Source organism: Coturnix japonica, chromosome 4, assembly GCF_001577835.2.
Source record: "Coturnix japonica isolate 7356 chromosome 4, Coturnix japonica 2.1, whole genome shotgun sequence".
In the NCBI taxonomy this organism is placed as follows: Eukaryota; Metazoa; Chordata; class Aves; order Galliformes; family Phasianidae; genus Coturnix; species Coturnix japonica.
The window spans coordinates 54,529,632-54,552,890 of record NC_029519.1 but is presented as its reverse complement, the minus strand read 5'-3'; the positions used below and the strand labels follow the sequence as shown (position 1 = coordinate 54,552,890).

General features: G+C 36.1%; 1 protein-coding gene across 1 annotated transcript in view; it reads right to left on the bottom strand.

Annotated features, from left to right (window-relative positions):
* Positions 1 to 23,259, bottom strand: part of BANK1 (B cell scaffold protein with ankyrin repeats 1) — a 125,021-nt gene that overhangs the window by 74,689 nt on the left and 27,073 nt on the right. Inside the window, exons 3-6 of the mRNA XM_015862136.2 lie at positions 15,362 to 15,510; positions 13,780 to 13,918; positions 11,650 to 11,792; positions 4,970 to 5,090 (exon numbers count right to left, since the gene is read on the bottom strand). Of these exons, the coding sequence (XP_015717622.1) occupies positions 4,970 to 5,090; positions 11,650 to 11,792; positions 13,780 to 13,918; positions 15,362 to 15,510 (552 nt within the window). The remainder of the gene's footprint in view (positions 1 to 4,969; positions 5,091 to 11,649; positions 11,793 to 13,779; positions 13,919 to 15,361; positions 15,511 to 23,259) is intronic.

The following is a 23,259-nucleotide window of genomic DNA, read 5'->3' as shown; positions in this document are numbered from 1 at the left end:
ACAATTCCTGAATTACATTCCTGAAAATCCTCATGACTACCAAAGACTTGCAAAAATTCGCTTATCAATAATGAAATAATCATGGATGCACCAGACAAAAGTTTTGGGGATTTATCTGAGATAGCACGATATTCATTTATATCACAATCTGTATGTTTCACCTTTAAGAACTGGGACAAAGCTAAACAGAAGTTTATAATTTAACACTTGGTCATATTAAAACTCGAAGAGAGGCCACAAGTTACAAACAAGACACTAAGCATAGTCAGTATTTCCCTCTGCCTTCATACTGTACTTTCTAATCATCTGTTGCTTGTTATATTGTGATTTGTCAGTATGAGTGCACATTCTGTTTTCAACACGATCGCTGCTAGATTCTACTGCTAGTCCCTAATTCATTTTATTTCTATCTGCCCTCTCTACACTTTCAATGACTTATTCCCAGAACCTCTTTCTTGAAGAGATCCAGTCTACTTAGCAGTGCCACAGAGAATCAATTCCATCACCCTCACTACTCTTCTCTGAACCTTTTCCAGCTTTAATATAACTATTTTGAAATGACAGGAGAACTGCACATGATACTCAACTTATGAGTGAACTATATAATTTAGGCACTGTCATAATTATGTCCTTTGTTTTGTTCTCTGTTCCTTTTCTAATAATTCCTAATTTCATTTGCTTTTTGATCTGCTACCTAGCAACCAGTTGATTTTATCATGCAACTGCATGTCTCACTCCTGAGTGCTAATAGCTCGCTCGCAGCCTCTCATTTTGTATGACAACACAGGATTCTTGCATCACTTCATTTTTACCTACTCTGAATATCATCTGCCATCTTATGGCACAGTTATTAAATCTCACAAGGCCCTTCCCCACTACTTCCCAAGCAGACCTTATCCTCACTACTCTGTATGCTTTGCATTATTAGGCTAAGTTTTTTTCGTATAATCTACCTCTGGGTTTTTGCAAAATTATTCAGCCATAGGCAACCAATTACCAAATTGATGATCTTTGCAGAATCAAAAAGAATAGCAAGAAATTATTTGAATTATCAATATTATGAACATTCAAAAATTACGCACTTTTAACATCACATAATTTTTATTTTATTACAGTTTATATTAATTGCTTAGTCAGGTTCCAAGCACAACTAGGTTTTGGCATCACATTTACATCTTTTAGTACTACAAAACTGAAGAATTGCATGCTGCTGTTAGAATTCCTGCTATTCTTTCAACTGCAGCCCCTTTCTTCTTGTCTCCCAATCAGCACTACAGTGTCAGAATATACAGTTTCTTTTAGAGCAAACACTGATGCAAATAATGTATTTAGTTTCTCTAATTCATTTAGTTTCTTTTTCACTTATTTTTCTTGAGTTCTCCCTTATATCCCAGTCCTTATGAGACATGCAGATTATACAGCACATTTTACATTATACATCACCTTTGGAGATACAGTGGTGACGCTGACTGGCTTATAGTTTCCTGGATCCTCCTTACCCTTTTTGAAGACTAGAGTAATTCTTTAATTTTATTTTTTAAGATACATAGATTACTAGCTGGGATTAGGAAGCCCCTGACTTGTCATAAGTTATAGTGACAACCACCACATGACATTAATGAGCTTACCTATTTAAAACAGTTTTTAACACCCTGCAGTGCTAAGCCATTTTAGGAAACTCAATTAGCAGTTTCCCACATTTTAAGAAGGATGCCAAAGTTTGGTATGAGCCAAAGTCCTCCAAGTTTAAGTGACTGACACCTTCAAAGTGTTGAGTATTTGAGGCCACTTGGATATGATCGCTCTGTTGATAAATGTTATACATATAGTTGCCTAGGCTGCTGTTCCCTTCAGCCACCTCCATAATGCTTTAATGCCCATTTCTGTGTGCAGCTGTGGTATCAGTAGTCATTCTGTATAAGTTAATGGCTTTGACATCCATGCAATGGAGTCAGAGACATTTTTGGACCTGATCTTCCAGAAATTCCTCCCCTAACAGCACATTTAACTTAAAAATATAGTAAAGTTAATGACCTGAAAAGAGAGGATTGAAAACTACTGGTCTTTCTTTTTGCTCTCATTTAGAAAAGGGACACAAGTGTCTGTCTAAATGCCTCCCAAGTAGCTAAATAAAGGTGAAGAAGGGACCTCTTTTCTAAAGAATTATAGCCAAGTCAGTGACAACTACAGCTACTGTTATAAAAACCAACAATTAAGAACAATACATTGAAAGACCTAATTTATTTTTTAAATTATAATTGTTTGCTAAATTGCCAATTCAGAGTTTAAGTGTGCTCCTATGACAATCAGATGTTCGACTGTATAGAAATTTGTACCTTACTGTGCTTAACTCTTGTAACTGAAATGTTGCATTATGCGCAGTAGCAATACCATAACTTATTTGAATGCACACATGCTTAAGGAAGGAAAGCATTTATGAACTTGCAACTTTGTCACATTGAATTTGGGAAAATTACTGGAACGTTTATCAGTTGTGAAACTGGACAACCAATATACTTAAATTAAAAAAAAATACACAACTGAACAAATGTAGTAGTTACTGGGGTAAACAGGAGTTTACCATTTTTAGCCTATTTTTCCAGAAGAACATTAATAGAGAAAAGCTGTCATCGTTTGGCAGCTAAACTGAGAGCTCAAAAGCTGGTGATGGTGGTGATGCACCAACGGCTGAACAAGATCTTAGTGATCTTTTCCAACCCTAATGATTCTATAAGCAGGAACAGAGACAGTGACCATGTGGCTTCTTTTTAAGTTCATTAATGTAACTTCCTCAGCTAACTCTGAAAGTAGTGTTTGCTCTTAAATGGTTTAGCTGGCACAACCAAGGTTTAATGGGGGTTGCAATTTTGTCCTGTCATAATCCCTTCTCTGCTCTTCTCTGTGGAGCATTCTGGAACACCTCACTCATAAAACAGAGCATAAAATCTAATATTATTTTATTATAGCACTGTCTTAGCCTGTGGGAATTTTCATAAAATTGCAGTAAGCAAACAGAACAGCCTACAGTTATACTTCTGCAGACTTTTAAGACATACTACTTTTATTTCTGAAATTACTGATAAAGGACATTATTTCTATTAGCAATTTAAATTGACATTTAAGATGATTTCTACAGTGTCAATATCAATTAAAACAAGGAAACATTTAAAGCATTTTGTTTCCCTGTCTGTCTTTTCACCCTTTGCTCCACTAGCAGCTAGAAACTGGAATTCATTCTTTTGAGACTGATTATTCAGCTTGAAAGAAAGAATCAGAGAAATCAGGATAAAATTTATGTTGCCTGTAGTGCTAGGTGACGAAAAGCAGTATTTTCTATAAATTAAGTAAATCACAATTTTAAAGAGGCCTCAGCATGTGAGTTTAACTAGAGTACTGTTAACAGATAACAGTCAGTCCACTGAGAGAAAAGAAGGTAGGTAGGTTTTCCTAAGGTAAGCTGTTTTTTCTTTGACCTCAGAAATGAACACACCAAGAATTCACAAAGCTGAAAATCCAAGATTAGATTTAGAACTTCCCTAACTCAGGAAAAGTCCTAAAATACCAGTTTGGATTTGTTACTGTGTTTTAATTGGAGCCTTTTACCAGACTATAGAGGAATAATACGTATATTAGGTATCCTGAAAACAGATTTGTACAGAATATACAACTTTCAGGACAGTCTCTCCAGCTTTAGTTATATGCTTCCACAAAAGATGGAGGAGAAGGCAACTCATAACCACCACAAAAAAGCCAGACATGATCTTATATCTTGTTTTGGTTAATACTATAATATTAACCACAGTGTTTTTCTAGAGACTTATGCTCAGTTTATCAGCTTTCTCAGCTGACTGGGGTTCCAATGTTCTCCTTCAGAGATCACGCCGTCAAATATCATTTATTATATAAGCATTCTTCTCCTTGATAAAAAAAGTCTTTATCTTAAAGAAATGAATGCTAGTAGGTAAAATCCACGCATAATCCTAAATACATTTTGACAATGTTCTTTTTGTTCTTTTTTCTGAAATACTGGTTTGCAAAATAAACAAAACAAGAACAGTATGAATCCCCAATTTTTACCTTTTTCAACCTTTCAAAAATCACCAGCCTGGTTACACAAAACACAAGTCAGCCAACAACTCAAATACTTCTTCCTTAACCATTTCAGACAGGAAACTCTCAGTTTCTTGGAAAACCTGAGGTTTACCTCCATCTGAAATAACATCATAATGATGTTTTTCAAAACACACACTAAATAATCAACACTTCTTGGTTTACTGCAATACAATTTGAATACTTGATAAGTGGAAAATTAATTCAACCAAGCCCTCCAATAAGCAGTTGTTCCTGTTGGTACACTACTGAATTGTATGTACAATGCATTGACTTCACAGACAAATTCAACTTTCATTCACTATACATACACTTCAATAATGTAATTATCTTTTGGCCAGAATGAAGTACTGGTAACCATTAAGTACACAGTTACTAAAAATCAATGCCAACGCCTAATGGTGTTCTAAGTTCAAAAGCAACCCATTCTCTTCAAATAATAATAATAATAAAATTGATTTTCTCTGTTAGCTTGAAATAAGAGTGCAAAGTTTGAGAGTACTTCAAAAGAGCAATTAAGAAGAAAAATAATACACACATAATGTACAGCCACCTCATCATGTCTCTTGTTGCCTATTTTCTCTGTGAGTATAAGTTTACTGAGCTGAAAAGCTGTTAATTTGAATTTAATCCAAAGCTGATCAAACATCCAGACAAGTCAAATTACATAAGTACTGACTCATGAAGTAATGGTTTATAAAATTCTTTTTTTCCATTTCTGCCTCGGCTATATTGTCTTTATCATGGACTTTTGTGCTTCACTCACATTCTCAAATATTTGGAGATAGTCTTATTAACATTTATAAGCAATAACCATCGCAGCAGTAACAAAAATCAATGCAAAAAAGAAAGGACTCACTAGGTTGTTGATGATACTGCTCTTCACCTTGGGATGCGCTGAATTCACAAGTAACTATCTTGCTTTCCAGTAACAAAGTCAGAACGTTGTCCAGCCTCTCCACAGATGAAAACTTAGAAGTCTGTTTCAAAGAAAAATAAATAAAAACTGCATTTATTGCACAATGCAACTTTAACTTTATCCTTGGGCTGCTTGTGAATCAGATTATTCAAAAGAGAGGCTGAATGACCTGGATCTGTTAAGCATTGAGAAAAGAAGACGGAGCGGGAATCTGATCAATGTCCATAAATATATAAGGTGTGGGAGGCAAAGCAGTGAGGCCAGACTTTTCATTGGTGCATGGGACAAGGGGAAGTGGGCACAAACTGAAGCACAGAAAGTTCTGCACAAATGTGAATAAGGACTTCTTCATAGTGAGGGTGATGGAGCACTGGAATAGGCTGCCCAGAGTGGTTGTGGAGTCTCTTTTTCAGGAGATATTCAAGACCCACCTGGATGGCTACCTGTGCAACCTGGTCTAGGGAGCCTGCTTTGCAGAGGGGTTGGACTACATGATCTCTGGAGGTGCCTTCCAGCCCCTGCTATTCTGTGAAGGGTAAGGACAGGAAGATTTGTACAACAACATTGTCTGACAGATGCCAATTACCAATTAATTCAAGGTGTCATTATAGCAGTAATTCGTGATGAGATTAAGGAATACAGTAGCACCGCATTACTGAAAATCCTTCCAATAAGAATGTGCACCTTGCTAAGTAGCAAACAGCATCAGTTCCATCAGCCATGGCCTAACATTGCTGAGAGATTAAGAAACTGATAGCAAGCAATCAGTTAGATGAGCTTCCTACTAAGTACTTAGTCTTTAGACAAGCAAAATCCTGACTGCTATGAGAACATTTTCTGATTGCCTAATTCTGTCTAGACAAAAGGCCAAGATCCATTCCTAATTACTCTCAAGGTAGTCATAATTAAATGCTACTTTTCCTGGTGTGATGAGAAGTGTGATTACAGGGATTCAAACAGTAAGAACTAAGCACCAGAGAGCTAGCAAAGACTGAGCTGCACTGGGCACTAAAAGAAACTCAGCAACAGTAGAAAAGTACTCAGAAAGAGTTAGTTTACACTGCTTGGGAGTCAGTAACCCTGCATTATGTGTTTCGCTTCACATATCTGAAGTGTTTCTGGACAACTCTGGATTGCTAACAGGTATCTGCAGACATGCTCAGTATATATAAGCTTACAAAGAAACTTAGTGACTGACAATCTGAGCACAAAAGGAGGAAGATGCCTACTGATGGAACATGCAGTTTAATTCCTAATGCTGTTAAGAACGAATAAGAAAAAATTCTTATGCTATCAGAAAAAGTTGAATGCATTGGCAGGATGATATTTTTGGCTGAGTTCTACATGAATGATCCAGAATTTGTTGACAAGTTTGTGCGGGAAAGGGAGTTAACATCAATAAAATATGATCACTCATTTTTCCAAAAACCAAAATTGGCTACTATTTATTCTGATATATAAAAACCACTGTATATAGTAACTTGTATTTATTTCTATATTCACACTCTCTGTACTGAAACATTGAATATTTTCTATAATTGTTACCATACAGACTTGTTTAAAAACAAGCACAAAAAAAGTATTTGTACAAGAAAAAACACACAACCAAACTGCCTCCTAGAAAAGAAATGCCCTAAAGCATGTTCTAGAATAAAGACCTAACCTGAGCATTACATTTGCAGAGGGAACTGCAAACCTCATAAATGTCTACTAAATATCTACATCCTCCCCTCCCCCCAAAATACCCATTAATAGAAATAGCCTCATCATATTTAAAAACTGTGAAGAACAATAATACTAAAACTCAGGAAACCACGCTTTTTTCTCTCATCCCAAGAGGGTATTTTAGACACAGTATCAATACTGATGCTACTTTAATAGGTTTCAAACCAGATTAGGACAAAGGTAATCCTGGAAGTGTTCAAAGCCAGGTTGGACAGGGTTTTAGGTAACCTGATTGCATTGATAGTGCCCCTGCCTAAGGCAGGAAGTTGGAACTAAATATCTTCCAACTCAATAAGATCAAATGAGCATATATGAAGAAGCTGTGTTATGACAAAGGAGGCTCAAGGTCATAAACAGTTACTTGGCTTACCCAGATCTAGTGAGTTTAGTTTCTACAAGATTCTGAAACTTGCATGTTTGACCTCCCAAAAGGGCCTAAATTGAATGAGAACTGTACTTCTAACACTTTAACAAGCCTGCCTTACAATGACCAGGCTATCCATTCCGAGGAATTTAAAGGCAGGCACAACGTCCTTCTTACACATGATTATCACAGTGCAATTTGCTTCAAGTCTTCTATCACATTTTTTTTCCCTTTCCTCTAGGGATCTGGAATCCAAAGTCTCAAGCACACGATTTAAAAAGCTATCTTGTAAATTGAATCATAATGACTAGATTTGCTCTTCCACTCTACAAAAAAAGACACAGTAGGAAAATCTAGTTTAACTGTTACAAAAATGTGATACTAATACCTTCCATCTCACATATTGGAAATTCTGTTCCACTATGTCCCCCTGGTTAATGTGAAGTAACAGTAACTTAGCAGGAGTAACAGTGAAACAGAACTAGCAATAGGACCACACTGCACTATCCAGTTGAGAGAGCTCCACAGCAAAAGGGTCATCACCTGCATCTACCAGGAAAGAATTTAGTTTAGAGATCTTACCCATTCCTTCTCCACAGCTGCATTTATGTATTTTGACATGCCTTCTACAACTCTCTACAGGTCTGAAGACCTCAATCTTCCTGAGAAATCCCAATAACACTATGCCCAAATCCATGCTGAAAAGCCATCAGGAGTAGGACAGAAAAGCCTTAGAGCCTACAGAAGCATTCCCTTCAATATTAGTCCACCTACACACTCCAAGGCTCTCATCAGAAGTCAGGCATTATCTAGTACCTCCTCTCCAGGTGCAGGCATTATCTCCAGCCCCTTGCTCCCTTCTCAGAGCAACAGTACATAGCTGTGAAGAACAGAGCAGTCCCAAATGCTGCTGCTGCATCAAAAACCTTCTTAAAAAAAGGAAAGAGTAAAGGTAGATTTTGCTACTTCTGTGAATGAGATGACCTACATTTTGTAATAACTGCTAACAAAGTCCTGAAAATGTGTGCCACTGAAACAGCATACAGTCAGTAAATTAACATATTTTTCACTGGCTTTAGCAGTACTAACAAGGTTACATTTACATAAAGATGAACTACTTCAGTAGTTCATATGTATCAGGTAATGCTTTATATGCACTTCAATATATTACTTCTACCAGAATGCAAGAGCTAGGGTTCAAATTAGGCAGGCACATCTCACAACTTTAGCCAGAAATGGAATATGGAGAGATTTCACATTTAGATTAAAATAAATAAATAAACATTTTAAAATAACAGCTACTGATGTGGCATAGCAATATTAAAAACAGTTTCAAAGGAGGTATTGTAGGGGATCAGGTAAAGGTATATATGTAATATCTCCACGAGTCATACAGCTAACTCTCACAAGTTTTAATACTAAAAGGGGTAGTTTATTTTCATTTTTCTTTTTATCAATAAACACTGCAACTGGAATCTCATTTGATGACTAGGAGAAAAAAAAATCTCAAGAGGTTTTTGAGTTTTTTTTTTGTTTGTTTGTTTGGTTGGCTGTTTTTTAAATCATAGGCCCCCAGAATTTTATTATTCAGCCAGTGTTTCTCATAAAGATCTTCTGAATCTCTCTGGACATTCTATGTCACTCAAACTAAAAGGAAACTACCACCTTCAGTAATAAGGATATGACCTTAGTTTCCTTTTATTGAAAACCTAACAAATGTACCAAGAAACTCCCAACACTAAATAACTGAATCAATAGTTGCATTTGGTAGAAAGTCTGCGCGAAAAATCAATACAACATGCAAACCCAGAGAATGTTCAAATCAAAAGTTGGGAAGAAGTTTCAAAAAAACGTTTATTTATGAATTTCAAAAACTTTTAAACCAGTCTGTCCAGCAGGTTACTGTAAGAGCACAACCCCCCCTTGGGAGAGCTGCTTCAATGCAGAACTATGTTAAAGCAAGAGAACAAAACTGAGAGGCCTTCTGACATCTAGCCCCATGAGTTCTGATACAAGTGTGTTCAGAATTAGGATTCAGTTATAACAACCCCAACTCTTCCTGCTTTAATATAAATTTTCAGATTGCTTTCTTCCAAAATTTTACTGTTTTCATAAATTGTCAATATTTGGCTGCTTAAAATGTCTTGCTAATGTTAAATACTGTTGTAGGTTCTTGCAAATAAGGAACATAGAAAATAGCAATCTACCAGATAAAGCAAAGAATGTCACCCAAGAAATAACTATTTTCTCTTAACTATAACTACTGCTAATCTTCAATTCCTACCTAAAAATAAAGAACAATTAATAAGAGCAGTATTACTGTACCTTCCTACTGTCCTACTGTCTCCTACTGAGGCACGTGAATTAACCTGACCATCAGTGAGAGGAATGAACAACTGTAAGTCTATTTGGTCCATTTGGTTTGCTTACTTGGGTTTTACTAGGGGCCAAAGTGGAGAAGAGAACAATAGTCTGAGCGCTGATATCACCTCAAAATTGCTGCAAAAGTCAGCAATACAATGAAAGTGTTTTACCACACCACTGTATCTTTGGAATGTATTACTGCAGCAATTTCCTTGCATCACAGAAATTTAATAACTATTACAAGCATTTGTAAATATCTTTAACTTTTATTTGAACCACAGAATGGTACTGCTTTGATCAACAACTGCTATAAGCTTTTCTATTTTATTTTAATTTAGTTTTCTATTGTGTTTGACTGTTACTTTGCATAGATAAACCACCATTGCCCCAGGATACTTTAGCAAATAAGCTGATAGTCTCAAAGGTTTTAATTATTCTAGTTAAATAAAAGTTACTAGTACTCCTGCTACTCAATGAGAATTCTAATTAGTACCACGGCTGTTTTGTTTTTCCTTATGCGAACACATTTTTTAAGATTAAGTTAAATCATGTACTGCAAATTGCATCTTTACAATGTATCTCAATGCCATTAAATCAGGTTTACATGAAGGCTTAAAGTATTTAAAAGGTCTGTGGAAATAGTTCAGCTACCCAGCCAGTTAATATACCTCACTCCATGGCCCAGTGAGTATCATTAAATACAATGACAAATCTTCCAGCAAACTTACAGAAGAACTGCCATTAAAGTATTTCCTGCAAAGCAGCCATCATACTGTGTGGGCTGTAAAACCCGCTAGCAAATGAAAATTTTATCTGATTTTCCAGTTGCCAACACGATGAAATTAAGACTGAGGCATACAGTGCCTCCTCATTTAAATCCTTTCTTATTATCCAGATGAGTAAAGGCATGCACATTTTTAAATATACCTGATAGTGATAACACCAGTTGTATTTTCTGGTGCTATAGCTCTGCACATAATTATGTTTGCATTTGTATAGAATTGGAATTGCATGCGTCTTAGTAAGTATTAGGCATGCTGGTTAAATGAAGGGCCAGAATCTTGAACAACACAAATAAGTCTTCACTAGAAATAGCAGGTGTCTAAGTTTCCATGCTAGTTATATTTTTTAATAATTAGGACACACTTCTTATACGTAAAATTTTGAATAAGTCTGTTAGAAGTTTACTTCGATGTCCCTTCTAAGGATTGATATTTCAAGGATCTTAAGAATGTGCTGGTACATAGAGTTACACTATCCTCCTGTGCAATGGCCTGTTTGCTTAGAGCAAAAGAGAACTGTATTTAGAAACAATCAACCCTCATTCTGAAAAGAATACAAATTATGCAATGCATCATTTTTTATTAATCCTTTTTATTTATTTATTATGAGTGTAATGCCTTAGGTGGTAGATAAGATAGATCTGTCATGGGAAAATGAGACTGTCTGCATTGGAAAGAGGGACTATTATTTTTGTTCTGCTTTTGCAATTACAATACAGACATCATAACAAGTCTGCTCTGGCTACACACCATGCAACAAATGATACTTGAGGTTCTGTCCTTTTTTAATAAATGTTTTCTTATTATTTTTTATGTGCTATTGGCAAAGGATGCTGCAAAGCACTGCTGTCTGCCATGCTGATCTAAAATCCAGGTCCAAATCTGAATTCTTCTAGATTTATGTGAAGAACCTGTGCGACACAGCAAACCACATGAATGCTAATTCAGCACCTATATGCAGACTCTACATGAGTAGCAACCTGATGCTATCCATGCAAGCTACGCCAGAAAAATCCCATTTACTAGTGAATGAATAATAATCTTCCAAATGCCATATGTCTTAAGATTACTTGTTCCTAGTGGCTTTAGAACATTCTCAAAAGAACACTGAAGGGAGAGAGACATTGCTACTCATTATTATATTCATCATCTATAATGCAGGATGTTGTTCATTGGACACATACAGCACAAAAGATGTTTATATCATTCTAAAGAAAAACAAAATGAAAGTCTGTTTTCACTTGCCTGCTTTGGTTAGAGCAAAAACATGCCCCTCTAATGCTGAGGCTATTACTGAATCATTATTAATTACTATGCAAAAGTCTTTACATCACGGTGTACGATTTCTTAGCTCAAATTGGCACTTACATTCTATGTCTACTTACCTGACAAATGAAAGCTATTGGGTCAGCTATTTTCTGAAAGATGCGCTCAATCTCTTCTGCTGCAGTGTAATATTCAATCTGTGCAGTGGTCTTAATAACACCCTCACAGTAGACATTTACATATACAGGGCCAGCAGGCAAATCTTATAAAACACAAATCAGAACAGTAGCTGAAAATATTTTACAATCCCAGACCAGAAATCTGAGAGAATGAATAAAAGAGCAGAAGAAAATATCACAGAAAATGTGTAGGATTTGCATTTCACTGATGATTTGGTGTGAGCAGTTTTGTTTTTTGTTGCCTTTCAGTCAAGCATTATAAAGTTGACAAAAGAAAATAGACATCTGTAGATCTGCATGAGATAGACTTACTGTATTGCTTCATGTTAGTAAGTAGATAAAAACAGTATACTTCCAATTTCCATCTCCCTTTGTTGGGCTGATGACCTATAATCACCTTCCTTACATCAACAAATTAACAAAACGCTCATTAATTACAAATTGCAAATCGCCTTTTGAAACATTTTTCTAACTGCAGGCAAGGCTCTTAAAATTGAACTGGCACTAAACTGCAAAAAGTTGCAGTGAACCGATTACTTCCATTCAAGTTGTTTACGCGGTAAAAGCAAAGGAAAGAAGCAAAAGAAAGAAGTAATGGAAAAAGGCATTTGTACAGTCTGTTACTTAAGTATGACTTGCTCTGTATATGCAGCATGAGGTCTCTTTATTAGTACATTTTATAATTTATTAGAATTCATTGTGCCAGGCATCCTGCTGTACCATACCAGCACACTAGCACAGTTCTCTTAAAATTCCAACTCTGCCCACTAAAAATGACAACCCTGCAAATGGAGAAGAGTAATAGGGACATAGAAGCTGAATTACTAGAATGTTAACTTCAATCACTTAAACAGAAAGCTGCCCAAACCTTTAAACATTTTTTTTTTAAATAACATTAGATTAGCTAGACCCTCAGTATAAGAATTTATTCCAAAATATTTCCAGATTTTACAGCAAAGACTACGTTAAAAAAAAAGCGTTATAACATACAAGAAGAGAAATAAAACATGGGCTGCATCTCTCTGCCATGCTTTTCATATTGTTTTATTCACTGTTCATATTTTATTACTTCAGCCATTATTGAATCCTTACCATGATCAATAAAGTTCTTACAGAACAATTCAGGAAAACCTATTAATGAGGATCTGAGCTTTCGTTCTGTGAATTCCAGTTACTAATGAAAATTTACTGTTGGTGATGTACTTCCCATTCGGATTTTTGAAAACAGACACTTCACTGTCACAGTACTAAAGAATTCTCAGGACACCTGCACAGTGTCTAGGTTAAAAATCAGGCCACAAAGAGCAGCATCAAGAAGCCTCTGTAATTATTTTCTTTCTAACACTGTATTGCAATGATTATAAAATAAAATATTATGCAAATTTTTTTGGGAATTCACAGCATGCAATAGACTGGCAAGCTATGCTATGATTCCTTAGGTCATAAATATTTTAATCTGTAACTCTCATCAAATGGATGAAAGTATAGGATGTGAGTGTTACATAGGCACTGTCTGTCTCCTAACATAAAAGTTGTTGTTCCTTTTTTCCTTTTTTTTTGGTCATTTCCCAGGCAAAATAGGGAAGAATGGCAATTAGGATTACGGATTGAGCAGTTGTAAAGAAATGTTAGACATCAGCAGATCCAACTGATACAGAGAAATGATATGAATATGAAAAAAGAAGAACAAATAACTCCTATGCCAATAAGAATTATAGAACGAGTATAACTGAAGTTAACGCATTAGATATAAAGTGAAATATTTCAGTAATAGAGGAACAAGAATATTAGCTTCCCATTTTATGGCAGTGTTTTTGAAGAATTTTAATGTGTGACCAATCAATGACATTTTAAGACTGCCACCTGTCATTTAACTACACAAAAACAATCAAATAGAGCCTAGTTTCCCATAAATCACAAGGCTTTGCCTCTCTGCATTATTAATAAATTTTCTATATGCAAAACCTGTGAACAGGAAACACCTACAAAGTAGTGGGAAGTGAAACTACTTATAAAAAGTGAAGGGAGTAAAAAAATTTCTGTTTACTTACAAGAATTTCTTTTTCTTACCTAGTGCTTTCATGTACTTGACCTTTTTATTCCAAGAGGCTGGCTGTGTCCTAATTCGTTGATTATCTGCTATGAATTCAATTTCTAAAGTTTCACCATCTATTTCATCTTTCAACAAAATGAATATTTCACCAGGGTTCTATAAAATTAAAACGTGTTCCCATTAGTCCTTCATGAAATTATATGCAAACTGAAACTTAAGTTGGAAGAGAAGTTCTTTTACCAGTACCCTCATGCAAAAATATAACAGTACCAAAACATGCTGCCATCTCAGTGTTATCCTTTAATATTTTATATACAACAAACAACAACATTAATCTTGTGTTTTAAGTTCAGCTTACCTAGCAACATTATCAAACTGTATTTTAAATGCAGATGCAAGTAGAGTTACTTTTTCCTATGACAATTCTACTGTACAGCCTAGAAAAATGACATTCAGCTGAACAAGAACCCAAAATACTTAGAACTCACTTAAATTCTTAATGTAAGATGATAGGGGAATGAAATGGAAACAACAAATAGCCTGAGCCAGTAGTTTCCTACTGCTTTCTGGACCAGAGGGAATGCTACTCACCTGGAACTTTACAGATTTCAACAATGAAATAATCTATGTAAAGCGCATTTGATAGATTTAAGATGCATAAATCACTTTTAGCATTGCAAATTGTATAGACTTAGGAAAACAGAAGCAGAGGGAAAAAAAAACAGAGCAAACAAGACATGGGATGAAGCAGTTTTCTTTAACTAGCTAGTCTTCTGCCTCCACAGGTTCACACTTCACTGTTTCCAAGTAGCAGTGATACTGTTTCAAACTGTAGTGACTTACACTAATATACTGTTAACATATATATAGAATATGGTTTAAATGGTACATCATTATTTGATATTCAGCTGTAATCTGTTCCAAAGAGCTGACATGCAGAACAGCCTTCTGAAAGACAATAATCAAAACATGTACATTCCAGGAACACTGCAATCTTTATCTGACCATGGCCATTCACTTATATAAAAGACTGCAGTACTGGATAATGTACCTCCTATGTTTACACTCTCAAATATACTCCCACAGCAACCTTGATAAAAAAACAAAAACAAAACAACAAAGAACACATAGGAACATTTCTGTCCATTAGATATGTATATAAAAATATTTCTGATTTCAATTGAAAATTAGGCAAGGTGTGTGCTCACAGAAGCACTCATTGCAGAACACACCTATGTATGTACTCACTATGGATTCCTTCAAAGAGGCACTCTATATCCCTCCAAAAGTCATTTATCACATGCTCCCTCTTGAACTACAAGGTCCTCATGGCAGGAACATCTCTATCCATGCTGTCAAATGAATCTCATAGAAATAAAATCTCTCAGAATCTAAAAGCTATTTCAGTTTGCTAATCTAGTGGCTGCAGTATGCATGTGAGACAAAAGCAAAAAAAAAAAAAAAATCTGACTGCAGTCTCAGTGCTCTCTCATTTTCAACATTTATCTGAGATTTGTTTTCAAATGTGACACAGTACAAATGAGAAAGAGAAGAACACTGACCTTCATCCCAAAGACTTAAAGCCTTGAAATGCCTTACCTCACATGATATTCTTGCTGGAAGCACCAATATTGAGTACTCATTACTTTCTACTGTCTCAGTAAGTATTTCTGTTTCAAAACCAAGATCTGCTTTTTCTGATGTTCTTCTGGAATCTGACAAGTTAACATGAGAGGTAGCCTGGCATTCTGAAATAAACAAGAAGAAATGAGGATATTGTTATCTATTCCATATGAATAAAACGTGGCAGTGATGCAGTTAACAACAGATCAGAGGATACACATAGCACTTGGAGTCACATTAATGGCACCATGTGAAAGCCTGGCCAAATGTCCCTTAAGTTAAATAAGGGAAGGTTACCCCTTAGAATAAGTGTGTTGCTGTATTCTTACCCTGCAATCTTTATTAATGTGAATAGGTTCTATTTATATGCTTCATATTACTAAAAAGAAAGCAGACATGGCCTTCAGTTTGGTTACTGTCATCAATGAGGTTGCAGAGATCAGGCAGTTCTGCTGTTCCAGTAGAATAAACTCTCTTGCTGGTAGTATACACTAGGGTAAACTGAGATCTTTACCATTTCTGTTTCACCTGTACTTAAAGAGGGTCACACTTCAACCCACCTGTCTCCAGGAAGGATTGTATGAAAACAGCTATACATGCAACCATCTAACTATAAGAGCAGACACATTTCCTTGACACAAAGACTCCATAGGCTTTAACCCCCTTTACGGACAAGAAGACAGATATGAAGGTATACGTATTTTTGTGCAGGACAGACTGGGTTTGGGCATGCTATGCAAACCACACAGGCAGTTTATGGCCAGATTCTCATATATAATTCTTATGCCAGGAAAGCCCAAGAGCCACAGTGAACCCTTCACCAAATCACAGACTTTTAATGAGAAAACATAAAAGAATTGACAACTGCATCTGCAGAGCTCTAACTAAGCCTGCATTTTAGAAAAGCCATTCTTCACACTTCCTACTGCTCAGCTGCGTCTCCTTTCCAGACACTCTGTTAGTCTGTACAGAACACTCTTGCCACCCATCTCAAAAGACTTGCAGCAGTTCTTAATCACACAGGATTATCCGACATGTTGCAGTCACCTCGTTAGCTTCACGATAACATCCCAAGCAGTCCAGAGTTAAAAAATACTGACTGGCTGGTTGAAGAATATTGAGATAGCAACAATAGTTTGTACTATTTTAAATAACAGCCAATACTCACAGCCAATTACATTCAAGAACACAACTTCTTGGGCACATCTTTTCCTCTTACATGGACGTAGAATATTAATAAAAATTATCAATGGGCAGAATACAGAACAGTAGAAATTTGGCTCTGCTCAAGCAAGTACCGAAGCCATTTTGACTTTTTTCCAAAAGAGCCTAAGTTGCTGAGGTACAAAAACCACGTGGCACTCTCAAGCAGCACAAAACACTTACCATTCAGCATCAGCATAGAATCATAGAATTAGCCAGACTGTAAAAGACCTTGAAGACCATCAAGTCCAACCACAGCCTAACCAGTACCCTAACTCTAAAAACCCTCCACTAAATCATATCCCTGAGTACCACATCCAAACAGCTCATAAACACATCCAGGGATGGCAATTCAACCACCTCCCTGGGAAGTATATTCCAGTACTTAACTACTAACTTAATGAGCACTTAACACTACTTAATGAGCATCGGCGACGTACAGTTAGCTTCCCCACTTCTTGCTTGTATTTATTTTCTCAAACACATCAGTTTCTATGATACAGAGCGCTCCCTCTCTTTACCAGCATTGCTTTGCTTCTAAAAGCATAGATTTTAATAGATTTCTACTATAAGAAATGCAACAGCTAAACAAAGTTATGCTGTGGAACGTAGTGCAGAAACTTTGGTAAGCTGCATCTTCTGTAGATTTTTATAGAGATGTTTTGGTTGTTAAAGATGTTGTGGAAGAATAGCAAATCATTTGTTCACGTTTTGGTGAGAAAGCTAAAGGTTCTGTGAAAATCTATGGTAAGTGGTTTAGTGTTCATCAGCAGGTATGAAAATTATCCCAGCCTACTCCTGATTATATCGTGATGCTTTTAAGGTAGACTAATTCTATATGTAAGCTATGAATTCAGTGTAGATGTACAGAATTGTACACTGTACAGAAAAGTACTGAATTCAGATTGGTAAAAGTACACTGAGCCTACGTGTAGACACACTTTGCAGAACTAAAGCAACTCTAACCTTGCTCTAGTTTATTTTGAAAGTGAAATAAACTAAAATAAGCAAAGATTATTGCTGGGAGACTGAGTTTTCTGTGTAAGGGTTAACAAGTGCATAGAATGTATTTTGAGAAGGATGAGTGTTCTGGAATAGCTGAATTACGGCCTGTACATTAGGGAGCTAGTGGGCGGGGGGTTTGGGTAGGTGTGCGTATTGGTCTTCTCATGTTTATTGGGTGCATGGCGGGTGTATGCATCTGTGTGGGAATTAGGATGACGTATAAGGAAAGCGATGCAGCAGCAAACAGGGAAGAGAGAGAGAGTTAACTCCACAGCATCTGTGTTTGTGTGTCTCTCCCCCAGACTGTCGAGATTCCAGGACCATTGGGTTATTTGACAACAATGTCAGACCATTTTGATCCTGAGTCTACACAGTTTGGTGCAGTTTAACCTGGCTCTAAATACTTTGGAGTATATTAATTTATCTGATTATCAATATCAGACTTTATTCTGCACTGCCTTTCTGAAAAAGAAAAACCTGCACCCTTTTCAGAAGGTAAAACGGTTTTTGCCTTGTTTATCTAGGATTGTGTACACCCACAGCAAGTACTTCAGATATATTCTGTGTTCACTCAACCATCATACCAAAGCATGTAGAAACTGCTTCAGAAGACATCTCACATGAGGTGCAGGCTTCTGAAAACTTTTCTGCCCCTTTAAGCAAAGGAATCTTGCAAAACAAGAAACAGTCCATTATCAGGCAAAGTAGAAGAACTAAATAATAAATCTGGTAGGCAGTGGATTCATAGATGCCAGCCTTCTGTCATTTATCATTCTTCAAGGATTATGCTGACATATTCTAATCTACATTAAGTTCATGATAACTGCATTTATACAGCCTGCACTCCACTGATCGACAATGACAGCAGTTACTTCTACCTTTTAACGCCTGCAATAATTTATCCAATGACCTCAATGCTAGTGCCAACAATTTGATTCAAATTAGTTTAACATTATCCTCACACAGTAATTGTTCTATATATATTTATTTTATGTATAGTGACATTTAACTAGAATATCATAACTCCAGTCCAGTCAGAATTGGGACTGCATTACTTTGGAGTTTGCACAAATTATTAAGAAATATGTTTTTTATATCAGAAACTTTGATATCTTTGATATCTCATTCTAATAGAATGAGGGACACTCCTGATGACTGTGAAAGTGATTAGCAATTTATTAGCAATAAATAAGTAAATAGGTAAAATCAAGCAAAACCTCTTTCAGTAAATGTCAGGCCTACATTATACATGCACCAATGAAAGTGATGTGCAGCAGCCTAAGAATAACAGTGATATCATCACTACTGTATAATGACCAAATTCTAGAACTATGATTTTCAGCACTTAACATTTCACCCAGTGGTTGCATCTATCCTAAAACGCTGAGAAACATGGAACAACTAAGTGAAGTCTTACTTGCAGATGCTGACCAGTCAAACAAACCTTGGATTAGTAGCATTAAATAAAACGATGTCATTTGTAAGAGTTTAATACCACAGTAAAAAGATTCTATTAATACAGATAGAGCATAAGTATAGACATCTTTTGTGCTTACTGTGGGCAGAAGCTGGTGTTCAATAAACAGGCCTTTTGAACACTTGAATTTCGGACACCTTCACTGCAAATATTCTTTGAATTTAACCAGAAAGCAATGGCTAGGGATCTTCATTGATCATGAAGGCTTTAAGAAAAATAATCATGTAACAAGAATTTACATTTGTAGGTGAAGATCATCTTAAAAGAAACATAAAAAGAAAGTCATTACAATCCTGAGGTATGTAAGAGAAAAGATATATTAAAGGATAGGTGAAGCTTGATAAATGCGTTCTTTTAACTCTGTATATTAGTGACCTATCTGTGAGGTTCTTAAAATGTAATGACTGAAATAATGGATGACTAAAATTGGACCTGTTCATGCAGGACTGAATTATAAGAAATTATTAACAATAGCTAATGATGCTTAGACAGCACTATGTGCTAGCAGCTAGAAATAAAGGGAGATCTATGATACTCTTACATTCAGGACAGTCCTGGTGGGAATTATCATCTGATACATAAGACAGTGCTCCATCCTTTTCAGGCTGTTTTTGCAGAATTGCTTTTGACAAACACCTATCACTGATCACCTCACTGAAAGGAGAACTCTTAATCTGAAGTTTATATTTAAGTAAATGTGATAAATATAATAGAGGTGTATGATATTACTAAATTTTACTACAAGTTATTTAACTGGGGACAGTACTGATGCTTTCAATTCTACTTCATTTGCTTAACTTCAACATATCAGTTTGGTATATTTTACACAAAATCTTTTGGAAAGCATTATTGCTTTCAACTCCATGTTTCAAACTAAATTCATTCAGCTTCTATGAAATTGCATTCCTTCCCATGCACTGAAATTTTCACAAAGCCCTTCTATCCTTTTGTGCAATCCAACAACTAATGCCTCACCAAGGCTTCTGAACAACATCCACACAACATCCTACCTCCTCCCAAAAAAAGAATCCTAACTTTGCAAATACAGTCCTTAGCTTTCCCTATTGCAGTCTATACAAGGATTATATATTGTCTCTGTCTCTGATTACTTGCTATGTGTTTTGAGTCAACAATGCATGTGACAGATCTGGGTTATTAAAAATAGCAGAAAACAAACATAAAAAATTTATAGATTTTCTATGGTTACCCATGGAATTATTTTTACAGCTAATATTTTGTTAGTTTTACAAAAACAGAACACCTGCTAGCTTTATTTTCTTAATTCTTGCTAAAGCAATGCCAGCTGAAAAATATGAAACTGCCTTGAGCAAGGTGCTCATGTGTCCATCCCTATATTACACAACAAATAAGATGAGAAGAAATAAAGGCAAATCAGGTCAGGAAGGTGACAAGGAATGGAAAGGTGATCAAGAATATGTGGCCAGATGAAGGAGAAGACAGGGTACCACAGTGTCAAAAGATTGAAGTGAAGATGATTTTTGGAATAGCACTTAGACCAAATTCAGCAAGTAAAGTGAATGAGTCATCCAGTGGGATCACTCCCCAGCACGAGGCTACGTATAGGCAGAGATGGTCCTATGGTCTTCTGTGAGGTATAATTGAAGAGAGACTCATTTAAAATTGGCTTCCTTTCAGTTTCAAAGCTTGAATTCACACAAGAGCACTCAGCAAGAGTGAGAACAGAAAGGTAAGACAAAGGAAAAACAAACAAACAAACAAACAACTAACACCACCACCACCCAAACAACAAAAGAAGGCCCCAAATATGTAGCCCTCTAAACATAGAGAAATCAGGAAAAATTAATTAGGCACAGCATATTTCCATGCAATTTACCCTCATTTTATCATAGACAATAATTCTTAAACTATGGTTGTTTCTAAACACTGCATGACCTCAGCAGAGAATGCAGCAGAGAAGGAATAAAAGCCACTCCTAAATGCTCTACAGAGGACCTGAAAAAGGCTGTGAGACACATGGTAGCAGAAAATATCCCTCATGCTGGGCATCATTCAGTAAGCCTGTTGTACTCTGTGAGAACCTGAGATTTATTCATCTTTACTAGAAATCCTTTCTAAGATGCAATTTCAAAGCAAATTCCCTTTTCTCCTTTGCTGAAAAGTTTTCTATTCCTGATGGTGAGAGAGGCCTTAGCTATTGAAAGGTTTCCAAAATCTCAAAATGATTACCCAAACATATAAACACGACTTAATTTCCTTTGCTTGTTTTCTCTCCCATATAAATTCCAGACCAAGATAAATGTATTAATTATGGAATGAGAGTTAAATAACATTTCTCTCTTTGCCGATTCATCTCTCTTTTGTTTTTCTCAAAATCATTTTCAGTCCCAGTTTCTGTTTCCATGGTCAAGCTGTTCTGTCAAAAACAGCAGCTTTCTGTGAGTTGGCCAAAATGGTCACTACTTTATTTATAGTGAAAAATTTTTCTTGCAAATAACCCCCAACTAACAGTTCCTTTAGAAGCTACAAAGAATAGTGTTTCCTTGTCTGTGCTTTTAGACTTGGTGTTCATGTCATCTTAGCAGTGGATGGTGCTGCAATTTACATTCATGTCTATTTCTATTCCACAGCAGAGTAATACCTGGATTGTTTTCTTCTTCAGTATGTTCATTGCAAAGATACATACCCATCTTTTTTGTATTATTCAGCCACAGTTTCGTACATAATTTATCATTCCAATATAGATGTAGCCTAATGGAGTCTTTACAAGAGCATCTAAACACAGAAGTCATCTTTGGTATATCCAAATAGCAACAAAACCACCAACAAAAACAACAAAAAAAACTGCTGTAAAAAAAATTAAATAAAAATCCCACTAAAATAGGAAAAAAAAATTTACTTAAATTTACCAATTTACTTTTTAGGACTCTTTTTATTATTATTATTATTTCTTTTTACTGCAATCATATCTAAGGTGTTCTGTTGTTGCCACAGCACACTAAGAATATGACCACTTTGCTGCATATAGTAAGACTCTCCCCAAGTTTCTAAGCTATTAGGCACACCAATTAGTTTGGAAATAATAACTACTTGCCTGAGGTCATTTAGGTGCTGAATAGAAGTGCTGATGGAGCCCAAGCCTGTTTTTTCCAGTTTCTACATTCCACGTACTTTCATCCTGTGTCTCCTCCTGGGAAAGCCAAACTGAAGTCTGAAGTCTGCCCTCTGTGTGCACCAACAGTTCTCAGATATTAAAGACTAATGTTTTATTAAAGAACCCATCTATCCACTTCAGATTTACTGGAGTTCTACCACTGTAAGAACATGGGACTTTTGTTCCTTTTCTCTGTGGTTAAGCACACACACATCTCATTTCTTTTTCACTGAAGGACTATACAGCACCAAATGCTGTCCAAAATCCAAGATGTGAAGCTACAACAAAAATGACAAAGACGAGCTGCTGACTCAAATTAACACTGAAGATACAAGGACTGATAGAAGCCTCCAGCTTTGGGACCAGACTCCTAAAACTTGTTTGTCTCCTCAGATGGACCTGTGACTTTGCCATTATACTCAAGAGGCTACCTTCAAGCTGCTTAGTAGCCCTATTAATTCTAAACTCCAAGCCTCACACACTTGGCCTGTTCCAAAGAGCACGTTGTGCATGAAGTTGGAAGTAGCATATAGCTACATTTTGAATTACACAGGTATAAAAGAACACAGCTAATAGGGAGCTTTTTCAAATTAAAACATACCTCAGGGAAACACAACTAGCAGGCTGCCCAAAACCTCAGATTTCAGGCTTTAAGACTTTTCAAACACCAGGCTCAGGGAACTACAAGTGAACAGCCAAACTTCACTCTTCTGACCACATTTGAAACTGTTCTCTTGATGAAGAATAATCCCTTATAAATGTCAAAATTCAAGAAACAACATGGCTGAAATGTAATGGAATTAATAGTCCTTTAACAACTGCATAGGAGGAGACGGAGGAGGAAGCGACACAGCAGCTGATATCCTCAGCCTACAACCTATGCAAAGTACAAGATATGTAGTATCACTAATAGTATCCAAACACTTACTGACACAAGACAACCTGCTCCATGCTACAGCTTCTCTTAAATCAATCTGGTAGCAGAAACCACTTTGACTGTAGTAGCTCATTTATCAAATAGCATAACTTGCTGAAGCTATTTACGTAGGACTTGCA